The 20,000-nt window shown below is 47.6% G+C and overlaps 1 protein-coding gene across 2 annotated transcripts in view; it reads right to left on the minus strand.

The window, feature by feature from the left end:
- Positions 1–5,078: 5,078 nt before the first annotated feature.
- yaf2 (YY1 associated factor 2) overlaps positions 5,079–20,000 on the minus strand; it is a 32,902-nt gene continuing 17,980 nt past the window's right edge. The window contains exons 3-5 of one of the 2 annotated variants that reach the window (XM_063217676.1): positions 11,588–11,743; positions 10,374–10,604; positions 5,079–6,340 (exon numbers count right to left, since the gene is read on the minus strand). In XM_063217676.1, coding sequence (XP_063073746.1) covers positions 6,142–6,340; positions 10,374–10,604; positions 11,588–11,743 — 586 coding nt within the window. In that variant the 3' untranslated portion in view covers positions 5,079–6,141. Of the gene's footprint in view, positions 6,344–10,373; positions 10,605–11,587; positions 11,744–20,000 lie in introns of both variants that reach the window. The other variant, XM_063217675.1, reaches the window with a different exon arrangement.

A 20,000-nucleotide genomic window follows, 5' to 3' on the forward strand; every position in this document is an offset into this window, starting at 1 on the left:
GGTGATGAGGTCTGGTCTCCCCTGGTGATGAGGTCTGGTCTCCCCTGGTGATGAGGTCTGGTCTCCCCTGGTGATGAGGTCTGGTCTCCCCTGGTGATGAGGTCTGGTCTCCCCTGGTGGTGTTGATGAGGTCTGGTCTCCCCTGGTGATGAGGTCTGGTCTCCCCTGGTGGTGATGAGGTCTGGTCTCCCCTGGTGATGGTGATGAGGTCTGGTCTCCCCTGGTGATGAGGTCTGGTCTCCCCTGGTGATGAGGTCTGGTCTCCCCTGGTGATGAGGTCTGGTCTCCCCTGGTGATGAGGTCTGGTCTCCCCTGGTGATGAGGTCTGGTCTCCCCTGGTGATGAGGTCTGGTCTCCCCTGGTGGTGTTGATGAGGTCTGGTCTCCCCTGGTGATGAGGTCTGGTCTCCCCTGGTGATGAGGTCTGGTCTCCCCTGGTGATGAGGTCTGGTCTCCCCTGGTGATGAGGTCTGGTCTCCCCTGGTGATGAGGTCTGGTCTCCACAGGTGATGTTGAGTTCGTACTTCTGGTACAGAGGAGCCAGCAGCTCCGCAATGAAGACCTACTGAAGTCATACCACTCTGGAGAAGAGGAGAAAGAGGGATGAGAAGAGAGGGATGAGGACAGGAGAGGAGGGTTGAGGGATGAGGAGAGGAGAGGAGAGGGGGATGAGGAAAGGAGAGGAGAGGAGAGGAGAGGAGGAGGAGAGGAGAGGAGAGGAGGAGAGGAGGGCAGAGGAGAGGAGAGAAGAGGAGAGGAGAGGAGAGGAGGGGGAGAGGAGAGAAGAGGAGAGGAGAGGACGAGGAGAGGGGGATGAGGAGAGGACGAGGAGAGGAGAGGAGAAGTGAGGAGGAGGAGTGGGGGATGAGGAGAGGAGAGGAGAGGAGGATAGGAGAGGAGAGAAGAGGAGAGGAGAGGAGAGGAGAGGAGAGGAGAGGAGAGGAGAAGTCAAGTCAAGTCAAGTCAAAGTTTATTCATGGAGCACTTTAAAATACAACAAGATAGCTGACCAAAGAGCTGGACAGGCAGATAAAAGGACTTTAGGACCCAATTAAGACACACAAAGACAGCAAATAAAACATAGAAACAAATACACATCAAAATAAACATAGAAACACTGTAATCTTTGAATAAAAAAGCACTTAAAAACAATATAAAAACCAATAAAATGCATATATACAGGAAGTGTCTGAAAAATAAATAAAAAGAGGCTAATTAAGGTGCAAATAAATATGCTAGGACTACAGAGGGCTCAAGTAACACATTTAAAGAAGGACAAACAATAAGTAAAAAAAACTAGGAAGTTATAAAGAGATGAAAGCTAAGGAATAAAAATGTGTCTTAAGATGTTTTTTAAAAACCGATAGGGATGGGACCGAAGCTATGTGGGGTGGGAGCTCATTCCAGAGTTCTGGGCCTATGACCGCAAAGGCTCTGTCTCCTCTACTCTTCAATCTGGAGGGGGGCACGATTAGGAGGCCTTGGTCAACTGACCTGAGCCCCCTGGAGGGGGTGTGCATTTTAAAAGATCAGACAGGTAAGAGGGTGCCAAGCCATGAAGGGATTTAAAAACAAATAAAAGCATCTTGAAATTTATTCTAAAACGTATGGGGAGCCAGTGAAGAGCTGCAAGCACAGGTGTTATGTGTTCCCACTTTCGTGTTTTGGTGAGAAGGCGGGCAGCAGCATTCTGGACTAATTGCAGGCGTGAGATGGATGAAGAATTTATGCCAACATATAGAGCATTGCAATAGTCCAGGTGGGAGGAAATAAAAGCATGGATGACCATCTCAAAGCTTTTAAAATATAAAAAAAGGTTTAGCCTTGGATAAAACACATACATTGTCTTACACATAAGGACACATTCTTTATCTTACCCCATTGAGGCCTGTATTCAACCCAATAGGACCCATATTTAACCCTTCGAGGCCCAGCCGGCTTTTCCCAGAATTCTGTCCTGTAGCAATGCCGCCCTCTGGTGTTCTGTGCCTAACATTACAACTTCACAACAAGCGTGTAAGGATTTACTGAGTGAGTATGAGGTTTGTGTGTGTGTGTGTGTGTGTGTTTCACCTTGAACAGCGTGTTGCGTATGCGCGTCAGGTTCATGAGCATGACTCCGGAGTTAACCCCCGCTGTGCTGTAGTCGGGGGGGTGGCACAAACGCTGATGAGAGGAGAGGAGAGGAGAGGAGAGGAGAGGAGAGGAGAGGAGGATGAGGAGTTAACCCCCGCTGTGCTGCAGTAGGGGTGGCATAAACGCTCAACACTCTCCTAATTCTGTAAGTAATGTTGCTGGGACACCATTATTTCGGCGAGCTAATGCCATGCTCAGCTGTCACTTCAGGCGAGGGCACAGTGCTCACATTTTTCCACGACACTATGCACTGAAGACCTCAGTGCACTGAAGACCTCAGACTGTGACTGTCAGTGCACTGACACAAGTGCGTGGCTTGAGGGATAGGGTGTGTGTCTTGGTGTGTGGAATACATTTAAGAGATTACATTACATGAATGTCAAGGATGAATTGTTGACTTCTTGTAAAGCATGCAAGATTGTTAAATGGCCACAATCCCTCAAGAATGCATGCCCATCACACAGTGATGCAGTCTACTTTTTGTGGTGGGTATACTATATATTTGAGCATTGGTGGGTATACTGTATGTATTTGTGCTATTCTAAATTATGGATCAATCCATTTTAGGTATGTATACTGAAATCCCTGAAATTTTGAGGTGGTTACACTGCGTATACCTGCGTTCTACGTAGACTACACTACTGCCATTAAAGGGACAGTTTGGTCAATTTCAACATGCAGTTGTATTGCTCACGCTACCCTTGACTTGTCAGTACCTGGTGATGCCACATTTTTCGGCTCAGCCCTTTCCGAGATATGAGCAATTCTAATGGGGGCAGCGTTTGTTTACATTTTTAAAAAATGAAACATAGGCCAACTCCAAATATTTCTCCAAAAGGTACTGCTGTTTGCTAGTTGTCTGCTGATGTTTTCTAACCTTTTGGATGTTTTTGGGAATAAATAAAAATGTTTTTTTGAAATGTAAACAAAGAGCTGCCCCCATTACAATGACCAGGATCTCGGAAACGGCTGAAGAAGAAGAAGAAAAAAAATCTCAGGCACTGACAAGTCCAGGGTAGTGTGAGCATTACAACTGCATGTTGAAATTGACCAAACTGTCCCTTTAAATCCCATTCTACACAGTATTTCATCAAATGCACTTCAGGCCTTTATTGAAGGCGGCCACCTTTACAACAGACCCCACCTGACAATATGAGATGGCAAGACTGTGGACACAGTGAATGGTCAACATTATACACACATAGAGGTTGTTATCCTGGGGGGGGGGGGGTGAAGGAGAGAGAGAGAGAGAGAGAGAGAGAGAGAGAGAGAGAGAGAGAGAGAGAGAGAGAGAGAGAGAGAGAGAGAGACGACTGCTTTTCTGGAAATACACACACTGCTGCTCAAGAGCTGGTTTCATTTTTAAAGGTTTTATTATTCAGTGACTTTCTAAACAGTTTATTGACTCTGATGAGAAGCTCAAATCTAGAAAATGGAGAAATGTCAACATTTTACTAATACACTGTCTGTCTGTTCAGTAATAAATGCTTTCTCTTCAAACTTTTCATTAACACAATTCAACATGACGTTTTTTTATTTTATACATAATATCCTCCTGGCGCGCCGACACAACGCAGACATGAACACATGATATGATCTAGAAACTTGTGCTGAAGATTGTTTTAAAACAACAAAATGAAAGGCAAAGAAAACAATTTTAAACAAAAATTAATAATATCAAAACAAAAAAACTGTTAATGTAAAATATTTTCTCACGAAAACACCAAATGCCAGCAGGTGCATTAAGGAAACGGGACACAAGTCAAGTCTATCTGATGAACCAATGAGGAGAGGAGAGATGAGGGGCTTAGTCTGATCAACCAATGAGAGGAGAGATGGGAGAGGGAGAGGGGCTTAGTCTGATCAACCAATGAGTAGAGATGAGGGGAGAGTCTTAGTTTCATAAACCAATGATAGTAGAGATGAGGGGAAGGTCTTAGTCTGATCAACCAATGAGCGGAGAGATGAGGGGAGGGGCTTAGTCTTATCAACTAGGGCAGGTAAGAACTAAAGCTACGAATGTAACAGGAGAGGAGAGGAGAGGAGAGGAGAGGAGAGGAGAGGAGAGGAGAGTAGAGGAGAGAAAAGAGGAGGAGAGAGGAGAGGAGTGTAGAGGACAAAAGAGGAGATGAGAGGAGAGGATAGAGGAGGCGAGAGGAGAGAAAAGGAGAGGAGAGGAGAGGAGAGGAGAGGAGAGGAGAGGAGAGGAGAGGAGAGGAGAAGAGAGGAGGGGAGAGGAGAGGAGATGTGGTGAGGCGGGGAGAGGAGAGGACAGGACAGGAGAAGAGAAGAGAAGAGAAGAGAAGAGAGGAGAAGAGATGAGAGAAGAGAGGAGAAGGGAGAGAAGAGAGGAGAGGAGAGGAGAGGAGAGGGGAGGAGTGGGGAGGAGGAGGAGAGGAGAGGAGAGGAGAGGAGAGGTGTAGAGAAGAGGAGAGGAGTGTAGAGGAGGGGAGGAGAGGAGATGGGAATTTAGAGAAGAGGGGAGGAGTGGAGAGGAGAGGAGAGGGGAGGAGGAGGAGAGGAGAGGAGAGGAGAGGAGAGGAGGGGTGGAGAGGAGGTGAGAAGAGAGGAGAGGATGGAGAGAATGTGAGGAGAGGAGGGGAGAGGAGAGGAGAGGAGAGGAGAGGAGAGGAGGAGAGAAGAGAAGAGAAGAGAAGAGAAGAGAAGAGAAGAGAGGAGAAGAGATGAGAGAAGAGAGGAGAAGGGAGAGAAGAGAGGAGAGGAGAGGAGAGGAGAGGAGAGGAGAGGGGAGGAGGAGGAGGGGGAGAGGAGAGGAGAGGTGTAGAGAAGAGGAGAGGAGAGGAGAGGAGAGGAGAGGAGAGGAGGAGAGGAGAGGGGAGGAATAGAGAGGAGGGGAGGGGAGGAGGAGGAGGAGAGGAGACTGAGGAGAGGAGAGGAGAGGAGACTGAGGAGAGGAGACTGAGGAGAGGAGAGGAGAGGAGAGGAGAGGAGAGGAGAGGAGAGGAGAGGAGAGGAGAGGAGAGGAGAGGAGAGGAGGTTATTGGCGTCTTTAGTGTGTGTTGAGTGTTGTGTATGTGATACGATGATGAGACATATAGAATATAGAGGACAGGTCTGAGAACAGGAGGGCTGGAGAGGGTCATGGTGTGTGTGTGTGTGTGTGTGTGTGTGTGTGTGTGTGTGTGTGTGTGTGTGTGTGTGTGTGTGTGTGTGTGTGTGTGTGTGTGTGTGCATTCAGGCCATCTGAGAACCGTGCCGCTGCCCGTTCCCGCACCTAGTCGCCAACCGGCCGACGTGTTCTCACTGCAGATCTTAGCCTTCGCAAACCGGAACGTTAGATCGCAACGCAACGCGAACTGGAAAACCACTTGGCTTCTCTCTGGTAACCGTGACGACAACGTGGCCGTCAGCAGCTTCATCCAGGTAACAAATGCAGAAGTTTAGAGGCCGGTAACCCTGACGACAACGTGAATGAAGTTTAGAGGCCGGTACGAATGAACACAGAAGGGTTGCAGGTAAGTACTTTAAAGGGACACTGCGTGAGATTTTTAGTTGTTTATTTCCAGAATTCATGCTGCCCATTCACTAATGTTACCTTTTTCATGAATATTCACCACCACCATGAAATTCTAAGCATTCATTATGATTGGAAAAATTGCACTTTTCATACATGAAAAGGGGGATCTTCTCCATGGTCCGCCATTTTGAATTTCCAGAAATAGCTATTTTTAGCTGCAAAAATGACTGTACTTGGGCCATACTAGAAAATATTAGTTTATTACTTCGGAAACTTTCATGCCAAGGTCAAATTTGGCAATAGGCGACACAGTGCCAATGAGCAGCATAGTTGCAGTACCTTTTTTGACCATTTCCTGCACAGTGTCCCTTTAAGGATGCACCTAACTGGTGTGGGCATGGGCACCGTTCTGGTCGGCCTGCAAGAGTAAGAGTAAGTGTGTGTGTGTGTGTGTGTGCGCGTATCGTATCTGTGTGTGCGCGTATCGTATCTGTGTGTGTGTGTGTGTGTGCGTGTGCGTCTTGTCCTTTAGTGCGAGTCCCCGTTGAGTGCTGCAGGTTCGGGTGGCGAGGGCGACGATGATCGGGAGGCGGGGCGAGAGGAGGGACGAGACGAAGGGGCCGAGCTAGACGGCCGATGGGCGGGACCGGGCGTCCGAGGGGAGGGGCTGGACGGCCGATGGGCGGGGCGGGCAGCAGGCGGAGTGGGCGTCGGCGTCATCCTCTCGCTGCTGAAATGATGAAAAAATTTGAATATTCATACATTACAATATAATCAAATATAATATAATCAAATATAACATAATATAATAGTATATTAGTATATTACTATAGTATATTCATATATCATAATATAACATATTCATCAAAATTGATGTAAAAAATATAATTATATATAACATGGTGTAAATATCAGTATATTAATATATTATATATCATAAAGATTGTAGCAGACACACGTCATAATTAGTTATGATAGCCAGAGGGGTTGTCACAAAAGTCAAGGTTGCATCTGTGAGTAAAGTTAAGGTTGCATCTGTGAGTAAATGACCAACTATCACGATTTCAAAACTCATGAGTGATTTTGCTAATTTATTAAAAACTTTTTTGATCATAAATCTCGCATGACAGATTTTTTATTCAACGAGACATCTTGCCAATTTTAATCTCGCGAGATCTCGTCACACGAGATTTCGTCACACCCCTACTACTCATAATTAACTCATTGGCTGCCTTGGCCGTCGAATGACGTCATTTCAAATAGTGACGCCCCCTACCTTCGACGTCGTTCGCCGACAATTGCGTTTTTTTACAGCCAGGCCTCGAGGACGGTCTGACCTATCTTCTGTATGAATTTCAAGCCTCAAGGCATTTTCTAACTGTTCCTGTAGGTGGCAGAAGTATCCTTAGGAACAGTCAAGGCAGGGCTTTAGCTCAGAGCAAGATGAAATGTCAAGACAAAAACACCCCTTTTTTACTATTATAATATAATCTCAAAAGTAGCATAGCAAAATCATTTTTGAAAGTAAAGCACCTGTGACAGTAGTCTACTTTCTTGCCCTCTGATTTTAACACAGGTAGGCTACTGATTTTAGTGTCAGAGCCTGGCCAAAAAAAAAACCTTCCTCTCATGACCAAAATACAATCCCCTGTTGCTATCTAGCTAGAAGGCATTGTAGCTAACTTGCCCAAAATACACCATGAGATGATCTGTGTGACAACCTTTCATTTTGGATAATGTGATCAGCCTACACAACATCAGGATGTTGCTTACAAAATATCATCTAACAGGAGAATGCACGGGACTAGCGGTGATGTGTCCCAACTGAGGTAACTTGGGTATAAAGTTTGCTACGCTAGCTAGCTAGCTAGCACGAAATCGCTAACAACTTACAACTAAGCCTAAATAAAGGAGCCTTGGTAAGTCAACTATTTTTTACTCAATCCACAGTTATTTTTATGGATCTGTATAGTATGATCAGCTTACTGTATCATCAAAAAAGACAGGGGGGTTGCAGATTCTTGGAACAGAGTAGCCTTTGTGTCTGGTCAGATGCATTCAGCTCACATTAGAAAGCATTGCACTTAGCCTCAGACCAGCTAGCATTCACCACTCCAATCGGCTTGTGAAATGTTGGATGTGTGATCAGTACTTTATCAAAAGAAAATTCATTGAACAATATATGACAAGATCACTATAGCAGAACCATGATGACAGTAATCATCAATCTGCAAATTGTCCGCTCTGCCAAAGAAGCTGCAGTAAGCTACGCTAAGCGGTGCTGCCTGCCTGCCTGCCTGCCTCCCTCCCCACAAGACACAACACGGTACTATTTCTGGAGGAAATAAACCAGCTGTGATTCGTTCTCCAACGAGGGGAGAGAGAGAGGGAGAGGGAGAGGGAGAGGTAGGGAGTTACCGGAGTTAGGGGCAACTGCTGTCATGATCCATGCTGCGCGCCAGCAACTAAACCAAAACACCCTTGTTTTCGAGTCCCCCCGTTATATTTCAGTATATTAGGTTGAAAAGGTCATACAAATGATCTTTTTGTTCAGGCTACAGATGACAGAAGACTGTGTAATAGCAGCTGATAGGTTTGGAGTTGTTAGGACGATGCCATTACGGGCAAAAACGTTTGCAGTTATAGTTCTACTTCAAATGGCGTTTTCTCAGCTTTTTGGCTAGAAAGCAGCATTTTGGCGAATTCCACTTAATTTCAACAGATGATTATGAAAGAACGGAAAGGGGTAGAGAGACACCGTTTTTTCTGATGACAGATGAGCGTCTAATCTGTGTTTTGATAGGTATGGTGTTGACATAGACACAGAACTCAATTTTCTGTGAGCCTCCAAAAAACACCCAAAATGCTGAAAAATGGCTGGCACTCCGAGGTACTCTTTTATGAAAATGGCTGGCAGCCAATGAGTTAACTAACAAATGCACTCAGAGTGCAGACCTCCGTCAATGAAGCTGTTTGACAGAACATTTGACCATGTTGCACCCTGTTTTTATTTCAAGTCTTTCTGCCTTCTTCTTGTGTTGTTAGAAACTAGAATGTCAAGATTCGCCCTGTCCAGCAATTCAATTTGAGGTCACTAAGTGCGTCTCGATGTCTAGGCCAGCGACGGTGAAGAATCTTCATCCACCAAAATGTAATCGCTTGTTCCTTTGGTCATTTCCAAGAAGTCCACAAAGTTTCATCCAAATTCATTCACAAGTTTTTGAGTTATCCTGCTGACAAACAGACAAACCAACACGACCGAAAACACAACTCAGATGGCTGCCAGCACGTCATAATTAATGCTTACACTTGACGGTGGATTCACATCGAGATATCCGTGTAAGCTTAACGTGTCCGGGAGAATCGCGAGTCAGAGAGGTTTGCGGGCTGTTCAGTTGTGCACTTTCACAGTCAGCGTGTAAGTTCTATCCGCGGGCAGCAGCCATTCATTTTCAATGGGAGCCATCTCATTGCACGCGGAGGTCCACGCAGGACAATAGACAAGAGTTCTATTTTCAAGGAGCATCGCGGACATGTCTGATCTGACGCTTGCTGGGCCGAACATGCGCCGCGTTTACACCGCGCTCCCGTGTGCAAGACATGATCTGTTTTCATGTATTCTAACCATTTCGGACTGACACAGGATACCTCCGAACACGTTAAGTGGGCTGATACAGGATACCTCCGGACACGTTAAGTGGACTGACACAGGATACCTCCGAACACGTTAAGTGGACTGATACAGGATACCTCCGGACACGTTAAGTGGACTGATGCAGGATACCTCCGGACACGTTAAGTGGGCTGATACAGGATACCTCCGGACACGTTAAGTGGACTGATACAGGATATCTCCGGACACGTTAAGTGGACTGATGCAGGATACCTCCGGACACGTTAAGTGGGCTGATACAGGATACCTCCGGACACGTTAAGTGGACTGACACAGGATACCTCCGAACACGTTAAGTGGACTGATACAGGATACCTCCGGACACGTTAAGTGGACTGATGCAGGATACCTCCGGACACGTTAAGTGGGCTGATACAGGATACCTCCGGACACGTTAAGTGGACTGACACAGGATACCTCCGAACACGTTAAGTGGACTGATACAGGATACCTCCGGACACGTTAAGTGGACTGATGCAGGATACCTCCGGACACGTTAAGTGGGCTGATACAGGATACCTCCGGACACGTTAAGTGGACTGACACAGGATACCTCCGGACACGTTAAGTGGACTGATACAGGATACCTCCGGACACGTTAAGTGGGCTGATACAGGATACCTCCGGACACGTTAAGTGGGCTGATACAGGATACCTCCGGACACGTTAAGTGGACTGATACAGGATATCTCCGGACACGTTAAGTGGACTGATACAGGATATCTCCGGACACGTTAAGTGGGCTGATACAGGATACCTCCGGACACGTTAAGTGGGCTGATACAGGATACCTCCGGACACGTTAAGTGGACTGATACAGGATACCTCCGGACACGTTAAGTGGACTGATACAGGATACCTCCACAAGTGGGTTGTGTAACACGTACGTATGAATAAGAGTGGGCGTTGTGATTAGTTTAGACGTAAATATTAATCAGAGTGGGCGTGGTCATACGTACGTATTAATAAAAGTGGGTGTGGCCATATGTATGTATTAATACAAGTGGGTGTGGTCATACGTATGTATTAATACACGTGGGTGTGGTCATACGTACGTATTAATCAGAGTGGGCGTGGTCATACGTACGTATTAATCCGAGTGGGCGTCGTCCTCTCACTGCTGTTGTTGTCGGAGCCGGAGCCGGATTGGCTGAGCTGGTCGGCGCTGGCTGCTGATTGGTGGGATGAGGTGTTAGGGGGCGTGGCTACTTTAGCGGAAGGAGGCTTCTCCTTGAAATCCGTGATGATCACCGTCAGGTCGCCCACCGTCACCTCCAGATGCTGCGCTGAGCTGCGGTCGATATTCTTTAACCGGGGCCTAGACACACACACGCACACAAGCGCACACGCACACAAGCGCACACGCGCACACACACACACACACGCACGCACGTGCACACACACGCATCAATACACAGATACACACACGGTTAAGTCCAGATGCTGCGCTGAGCTGCGGTCGATATTCTTTAACCGGGGCCTAGACACACGCACGCACACACGCACACACACGCACACACACACACGCACACACACACACACACACACACACACACACACACACACACACACGCGCACATACGCACACACGCGCACACACGCACACACACACACACACGCACACACGCACACACACGCGCACACGTGCACACACACACGCGCACACGTGCACACACACAAGGTTAAGTCCAGATTCTGAACAGAACTGCAGCCCACATTCTTTAACTTGGGCCTAAAGATTCTCTCTCTCTCTCTCTCTCTCTCTCTCTCTCTCTCTCTCTCTCTCTCTCTCTCTCTCTCTCTCTCTCTCTCTCTCTCTCTCTCTCTCTCTCTCTCTCTCTCTCTCTCTCTCTCTCTCTCAAGCCCGATTCGGACGGGACTTTTATTACCTATGGACCCCCGGTAATTCGGAATAATTACTGAGAATGTCTGAGTTCTTAGTCCTGTGCGAATGTGCCACGTCTGCGATTTGTGAGGTAATAATTCCGCCGCGAATTACCTACTGTATTTCGGCGAAACTCAGACGTCCTGGGGTAATTTTACATAGGCGCGCCGTGTGCACTCCCTTGTAATGTCTGTGAATTGAGTAAATAACAGACGTTTATTTATCCCGTCCGAATGCGCCCTGAAAAATCACGGAGGTCCAGGGGTAATTGCGAATTACCAGGGGTCCATAGGTAATATTTATCCTGTGTGAATCTGGCTTTAGCCTGGTAAACCAGCGCCACACATTTAGGCTGGTTTATCAGGCTCTCTCGTCTCGTCTCTCTCTCGTCTCGTCTCTTGCTCTCTCTCTCTCACCTCATCCTCTTGTGTGAGTTCCTCTTGAGTAGTGAGTGTTCCTTGTCTCCTCTCTCCTTCTCTGGTCTCTCTCGTCGCTCTTTCTTCGGTTGCTGCGGGGACGCAAACTGGGGAGAGACCTGCTGGGACACCAGCTGAGACACCGGACGCGGTTTCCTAGGCAACCAGAAAACACACACACACACACAATGTCACCTCAACACTCAGAATCACTTATTATGTCTCGTCACACAGCGGACAGTTTCCTAGCACACGCACGCACGCACGCACGCACCTCTACATCACTACAACACTAAATTGCACCATAGTAGATCCATAGTATCCATAGTATTATTAGCATGATTTATTATTATTATCATTATTATTATAATTATCATTATTATTATTATTATCATTATCATTATTATTATCATCCATGTCCCACCCCCCTGCAAAAGAAGATCGGCGACGCCGCGTTTGCCTGCTACGCGCCCAAGAGATGGAACGCCCTCCCCATCGAGATCCGATCAGCCACCTCCGTCGACTCCTTCAAGAAGCAGCTGAATACCCACCTCTTCATCCTTGCAGGATTACAGATTCATTTCCATCCAGTGGTGTTACATTAAGTTTTCATCAAGATCTTGCATTGCTGATGGAGGAGTTTGAAGGCTCCGCCACATGCTAAAGCAGGCGTCACCAACGTGGTGCCCGGTGCCCACATGCTAAAGCAGGCGTCACCAACGTGGTGCCCGGTGCCCACATGCTAAAGCAGGCGTCACCAACGTGGTGCCCGCGGGCGCCAGGTAGCCCCCCAGGAGCTGAGGTGCCCGCGGGCGCCAGGTAGCCCCCCAGGAGCTTCTGATGTGCCCACCAAAGATGTTAATAAACAGTGATGACTACCAGATTTAATCACAGTTAATGTTTTTCTGAATTTAAATATGACATTATTTTTTTATAACCTATAAGCAAATTATCATTAAATCATAGTGTGATTAGGAAGGATGTCATGACATCAGTAGAGGATTTTTAACAAACAAGTAGCCCTCAGGTAGCTCTCAGTAGCTCTCGAGTAGCCCTTGGTAGCCCTCGAGTAGCCCTTGGTAGCCCTCGGGTAGCTCTCAGTAGCCCTCAGACCCAGAGAGGTTGGGGACCCCTTTGCTAAAGATTCTCACTGTTGGCCTCAAATGGGGCGGACATTTGAAAGGCTTTTCAGGGAGTGCATTACAATATGCGACCTTGCCTCCTCCACTTGTGCTTGTGGCCTCGCCCCATCTCCTGGTCCCTCCTCCGTGTAGAAAACGATTAAGTTTCCCAGCTGTCAGCCTAGCCACAACAACTGTTTTTGAGGGACTGTTTTTCATTCACCATCCCAATTGCAAATGAGACGAAGGCTTTACAACTGAGCTTTTGCAAGATATTGAAATATAATGCTGTTGTCAGTGATGTCATCATGACATACTACCTCCTGGTACAAGGAGACAAGCACAAGTGGAGGAGGCAAGGTCGCATATTGTAACGCACTCAGGGGGAATCGATGGGATGCTGTCAGATTAGACAGTAGATGGGTGATTTCTCCACAGCTGAGCTTGGAGCTGTTAGCTTGGAGCTGTTAGCTTGGATCTGTTAGCTTGGAGCTGTTAGCTTGGATCTGTTAGCTTGGAGCTGTTAGCTTGGAGCTGTTAGCTTGGAGCTGTTAGCTTGGAGCTGTTAGCTTGGAGCTGTTAGCTTGGAGCTGTTAGCTTGGAGCTGTTAGCTTGGAGCTGTTAGATTGGATCTGTTAGCTTGGAGCTGTTAGCTTTAGGGATGCAAATTATCGATTAATTCATTAATCATTAGTTGATAGTGTTATCGATCGACTTTCGATTAATTGATAAGCGGCGTTTTTTCACCTGAATTTCATAGGGCCTTTTAAAATATCAGCTAAATAGTTAAAACACTGAGTTCAAAAAGTATAGGCCTATATTGTTATATTAAATTATATTATGAGAATTACATTATGATAATTTAGCCCATATTGTATTATGTTATCTTATATTATATATTCCTCAAGTAATTATGCATTAGGAAAAGAAAGCAGACATGTTTTCTATGGCATCTCCACACCACCTTTGGGGGGGCATTGCTTGGTTTCACCCAGGAGTGAACTAGTAGCCCCATGCCCCCTCTATGTCGCCTTGCTGTTGCCTGAGATATGATGACAGACAACGTTGAGTGAAACGTGATCAGACTCAGAACTTGTCTGCATATAGGTGTGCCAGCCAGCATGATCAACCACAAGCATTTTAATTTTATACGCTTCAAAATAAAGAAATGCTATATTTTGGGTGGTGTGTTGTTGTCCATAATGCATAGTAATGTCAACAAAGTTCGTTTCTGAACAAAAAAAAAAAGCTATTTCCTGTGTCTGTAAGGAGAGCTAATAAGCTAACAGGCTCCATTGAGAATGAATGGAGCTATGACAACAACACTTACAGCTAACATGGATTCACCTGGAATTGAACAGATGGTGCTCCTCTTCATGCATGGTCATATATTACCATGCCCAGTTCAGCTAATACTAGTCTTGATATCTGACAGGGTGTTAGTGATTAAAATTACAGCTCACAATTTGAAATGACTACGTTTGTGATTTCGCTAGTTAGCACGCTAAGCTAACATAGCAAGCTTAACCATACAGTGAAATGCTGCTTGCAGTGACATTTGCCTGTCTTGAAAGATCGTTTTTCTCATAATTCAAACAGTAACAACTTACACCATTGGGCTTGGCATAATCACAGATTCAAGTACACATCTCCAAAAGACCCACAAGAACTCTAGAAGTTGCAATGACGATTTAATAGATAAAATCTGTGCACCATGGATTTGAATAGGACTAGAACTAGAACTACTCAACAGTCTCTAGCGCCCTCTAGCGATTAATCGCGATTAATACATTTTGATCGAGCAACCTCTTGCTCGACAACTAATCTAAAGTCGATTAATCATTTGCATCCCTAGTTAGCTTGGAGCTGTTAGCTTGGAGCTGTTAGCCAGATTAGACAGTAGATGGGTGTAGAGATGTCCAGATCCAGGTTTTTGCACTTTCGATCCGATACAGATATTTTATTTCACTTCCGATCTGATTCGGATACCGGCCGATACCGATACTGGCCTATCGGAGTATTAAGTTGAAAGTTATTTAGCCTACTTACTTTGTTGTCACAGTCATGTTGAAAAGGGATTTTACTCTTAGGCCGTGTCTCAAATGCCACACTTGTGCACTTCAGGCACTGTTTTTCAGTGCCTAGGGCGCTCAAGCTGAAAACTTCAGTTGAGCCAGTGCACTGAAAGTGCCAAGATGATTCCCTAACAATGGCGGAAAAATTAAATGCTTGAATGATGGACACTGCACGCACTAAACGGCGGCCAGCATGAACCCTCAACAGAGTGGAGAGTGGAGAGGAGAGAGGAGAGGGGAGAGTGGAGAGAGGAGAGGAAAGGAGAGGAGAGGAGAGGAGAGAGGAGAGGAGAGAGTGGAGAGTGGAGAGGAGAGGGGAGAGGGGAGAGGGGAGAGAGGAGAGGAGAGGGGAGAGAGGAGAGGAGAGGAGAGGAGGAGAGAAGATAGAGGAGAGTGGAGAGAGGAGAGTGGAGAGAGGGGGGTAGAGGAGAGGAGAGGGGAGGGGAGAGGAGAGGAGAGGAGAGAGGGGAGGAGAGAGGGGAGAGTGGAGAGGGGAGAGGAGAGGGGAGGGGAGAGGGGAGGAGAGGAGGAGAGGAGAGGGGAGAGGAGAGGGGAGAGGGGAGGAGAGGAGAGATGTGGAGGAGAGGAGAGGGGGGAGAGGGGAGGGGGGAGAGGAGGGGGTATGGTAACACTAATCGGCACAGCCAAATATCAAATAATTAGCTACAGACACATCTGGAGGAAGAGAAGAGAAGAGAGAGAGGGAGAGAGAGTGTGTGCGTGTGTGTGTGTGAGTGAGTGAAAGAGAGAGTGTGCTAGAGTGAGTGAGTGAAAGAGGGAGAGAGAGAGGGTGTGTGTGCGTGTTGAAAATGAAAATATGCTGAAGCCAAGGCCCCGTTCTCAAGAATGACTGCAAGCATTATACACCAATATGTTGATATGATTATTCATCAGAGAACTTCAAAGGAGGAGGAAAGAATGGATGATGAGGAGAGGAGAAGAGGAGGAGAGAGGTGAGATAAGGAGAGGAGAGGGGAGAGGGGATAGAGAGAGGAGAGGGGGATAGAGAGGGGAGAGGAGAGGAGAGGGGGATAGAGAGAGGAGAGGGGGATAGAGAGAGGAGAGGAGAGGAGAGGAGAGGAGAGGAGAGAGAGACGAGGAGAGGAGATGAGAGGAGAGGAGTATAGAGAGAGGAGAGGGGGATAGAGAGAGGAGAAGAGGAGATGAGAGAAAAGGGGAGGAGAGGGGTGGAGAGGAGAGGAGAGGAGAGGAGAAGATAGGAGAGGAGAGGGGGATAGAGAGACGAGAGGAGAGAGGGGATAGAGAGAGGAGAGGAGACAGGGGAGAGGAGAGAGGAGGAGAAGAGAGGAGAGGAGAAGAGAATAGAGGAGAAGAGAGGAGAGGAGAGAGAAGGAGAAGAGAATAGAGGAGAGGAGAGGAGAGGAGAGGAGAGGAGAGGGGGATAGAGAGAGGAGAGGAGAGGAGAGGAGAGGAGAGGAGAGGGGGATAGAGAGAGGAGAGGAGAGGAGAGGAGAGAGGGGGATAGAGAGAGGAGAGGAGAGGAGAGGAGAGGAGAGGAGAGGGGGATAGAGAGAGGAGAGGAGAGGAGAGAGGAGAGGAGAGGGGGATAGAGAGAGGAGAGGAGAGGAGAGGGGGATAGAGAGAGGAGAGGAGAGGAGAGGAGAGGAGAGGAGAGGAGAGGAGAGAGGAGAGGAGAGGAGAGGGGGATAGAGAGAGGAGAGAAGAGGGGAGAGGGATAGAGAGAGGAGAGGAGAGGAGAGGAGAGGAGTGGCGAGGAGAGCGGAGAAGAGAGGGGGATAGAGAGAGGAGAGGAGAGGAGAGGGGGATAGAGAGAGGAGAGGAGAGGAGGGTACCACAGGGGAGGAGAGGAGAGGGGGATAGAGAGAGGGGAGGGGAGGAGTAGAGGGGGGAGTATTATGGGATGTGAGGGTCCAGGAGGGCGCCATGGAAACAGCACTCTGGAGGTGGAGAGAGGAGTGGGAAGGAACTGATATCTCCCCTCTTCTCTGATCTCTTCCTCTCCGTGCCTCTTGTCTTCCCTCCTCTCCTCCACGCTTCTCTGATCTCTTCCTCTCCTGTCCTCTCGTCTTCTCTCCTCTCCTCCACGCTTCTCTGATCTCTTCCTCTCCTGTCCTCTCGTCTTCTCTCCTCTGCTCCACGCTTCTCTGATCTCTTCCTCTCCTGTCCTCTTGTCTTCTCTCCTCTCCTCCACGCTTCTCTGATCTCTTCCTCTCCTGTCCTCTCGTCTTCTCTCCTCTCCTCATCTTACTCTCCTCTCCTCCACGCTTCTCTGATCTCTTCCTCTCCTCTCTGGTCCCTCTCTCGACGGGGAACTTTAACTGACCTCCCCTGCCTCAGCAACACACCCCTCCTCACATCCTCCAACTTCAACACTCTCTCTCTCTCTCGTTTTTCTCTCTCTTCCCCCCCTTTTCTCCTGTTTCTTTCTCTCTCTCTCTCCTCCTGTTCCTCTCTCGCTCGCTCTCTCTCTCTCTTCCGTTTCTCTCTCTCGAAGATAAAATTATCTCGGAACCCGCCCACATCGCATCGCTTGTACTCTCCTCGCCTACTCGCCAGCGAGACTCGCTGGAACACGTAGACATTCTATTGACTTCATCCGCTGAGCGAGTAACTAGCAGCGACGTGTCGGTACGGCCCTTTAGTCTTCCCTCCTCACCAGACAGATCGAAATTTCACTTACGAGTTGCAATGCCACTCAACAACATCCTTTTCATTCTCTCTCTTCTCACACCAACTCCATTGAACTCCACATCCCCTCGTATATCCCTCTCTCGTCCCACTCTCTCTCTTCTCACACCAACTCTATTGAACTCCACATCCCCTCGTATATCTCTTTCTCCTCCCACTCTCTCTCTTCATCTCCGTTTCCCATCCCTCTTCCTACACCTCTCTCTCCAACTTCATCTCATCTCATCTCTCTCCTCATCTCTCTCCAACTTTATCTCCTCTCATCTCTCTCCTCATCTCTCCCCCTCATCTCCCTCTCTCCTCTCATCTCTCTCCCTTATCCCCCCCTCATCTCCCTCTCTCCTCTCATCTCTCTCCTCATCTCTCTCCAACTTCATCTCCTCTCATCTCTCTCCTCTCATCTCTCCCCCTCATCTCTCTCTCCTCTCATCTCTCTCTCTCATCTCTCTCCCTCATCTCTCTCCCTCATCTCCCTCCCCCTCATCTCCCTCCCCCTCATCTCTCTCTTGTCATATCTCTCCTCTCCTCTCCCCCTCATCTCTCCCTCTCTCCTCATCTCTCCCTCTCTCCTCATCTCTCCCTCTCTCCTCATCTCTCCCTCTCTCCTCATCTCTCCCTCTCTCCTCTCATCTCCCTCTCTCCTCTCATCTCTCTCCCTCTCTCCAACTTCATCTCCCCTCATCTCTCCCCCTCATCTCTCTCCTCTCATCTCTCTCCTCTCATCTCTCTCCTCATCTCCCTCCCTCCTCTCATCTCTCTCCTCTCATCTCTCTCCAACTTTATCTCCTCTCATCTCCCTCCCTCTCATCTCTCTCCTCTCATCTCTCTCCCTCATCTCTCCCTCTCATCTCTCCCTCCTCATCTCTCTCCCTCATCTCCCTCTCTCCCTCATCTCTCTCCTCTCATCTCTCTCCCTTATCCCCCCTCATCTCCCTCTCTCCTCTCATCTCCCTCCTCTCATCTCTCTCCTCTCATCTCCCTCCCCCTCATCTCCCTCCCCCTCATCTCCCTCTCTCCTCATCTCCCTCTCTCCTCATCTCCCTCTCTCCCTCATCTCTCTCCCTCATCTCTCTCCCTCATCTCTCTCCTCTCATCTCTCTCCTCTCATCTCTCTCCCTCTCATCTCCCCCCCTCATCTCTCTCCCTCATCTCTCTCCCTCATCTCTCTCCCTCATCTCTCTCCCTCATCTCTCTCCCTCATCTCTCTCCTCTCATCTCTCCCCCTCATCTCCCTCCTCTCATCTCCCTCTCTCCTCATCTCTCTCTTGTCATATCTCTCTCATCCCTTTTAACACCCCCTCTCTTGTCAGTTGTATTTGACATCTGGCTGGGTGTTAGCAACTTAAATGACTGTTCACTGCTTAAAATGTGATTTAGCGATAACGTTAGCACGCTAAGCGCTGCTGCAGTGATAGCTGCCATTTAAATGCATTAGTTCTACAATGCATTGCTAGCTGCCTCATGTGAAAGTTCGTTTTTTTGAAACTTTACCAATAACAGCTTAACCATTAGGCTTGGCATTATCACAGATGCAAGCACAAACTTCCAAATTACCATCAGCAACTCCAGAAATAAAAGATTGAATGGCAAGAATTCACACACATTCCAAAAATGCAAATGTATAAAAATGCAAATGCAAAAGTTAAAAAAGGTGTTTTGGTCATTTTGCAACAAAATGCCTAAATTTTACACAAATGTAAAAGACCGTGATGTATGCCGTGATGTATGCCGTGATGTATACCGTGATGTATACCGTGATGTATACCGTGATACCGCCCACCCCTACCCTTGGACGTGCAAACACGCACACACTCACACACACACACACACACAAAGGGGGCTGTGTGTGGGTGTGTGTGTGTGTGTGTGTGGGTGTGTGTGTGTTGGGAGAAGGTTTTTGTGCATGTGTGTGTGTGTGTGACCATCTTGAGCTCGACTACTCCCATGACTAACACACACACACACACACGCCCTTCTCTTCCTGTTCCATCAACCTGTGTGTGTGTGTGTGTGTGTGCGTGCGTGCGTGCGTGCGTGCGTGCGTGCGTGTGTGTGTGTGTGTGTGCGCGTGTATCTAAGTGTCCTTGTGTGTGTGTGTGGGGGGGGGTCTTCCTCTGCGATCTGCTACCAATTACCACATTAGTCCAACACCCCCAGCTACAGCACACACACACACACACACACACACACACACACACACACACACACACACACACACACACACACACACACACACACACACACACACACACACACACACACACACACACACACACACACACACACACACACACACACACACACGGCAAGGCAAGGCAAGTTTATTTATATAGCGCATTTCATACACAGGTGCAACTCAATGTGCTTCACAAAGTTAACAAATGTAAATGAAAGGAAACAGGGAAGAAAGAAGGAAATGAATTAGAGTCAAAAAGCATTTAAAAACATTAAGATAAAACATAAGGTAAAAATAATAATAAAATAATAATAAAATAAAACAAATTAAATAAAAATAAAAATAATAAGAATAAGTAATTTAAGCTAGGG

Source organism: Engraulis encrasicolus, chromosome 15 (assembly GCF_034702125.1).
Source record: "Engraulis encrasicolus isolate BLACKSEA-1 chromosome 15, IST_EnEncr_1.0, whole genome shotgun sequence".
Classification (NCBI taxonomy): Eukaryota; Metazoa; Chordata; class Actinopteri; order Clupeiformes; family Engraulidae; genus Engraulis; species Engraulis encrasicolus.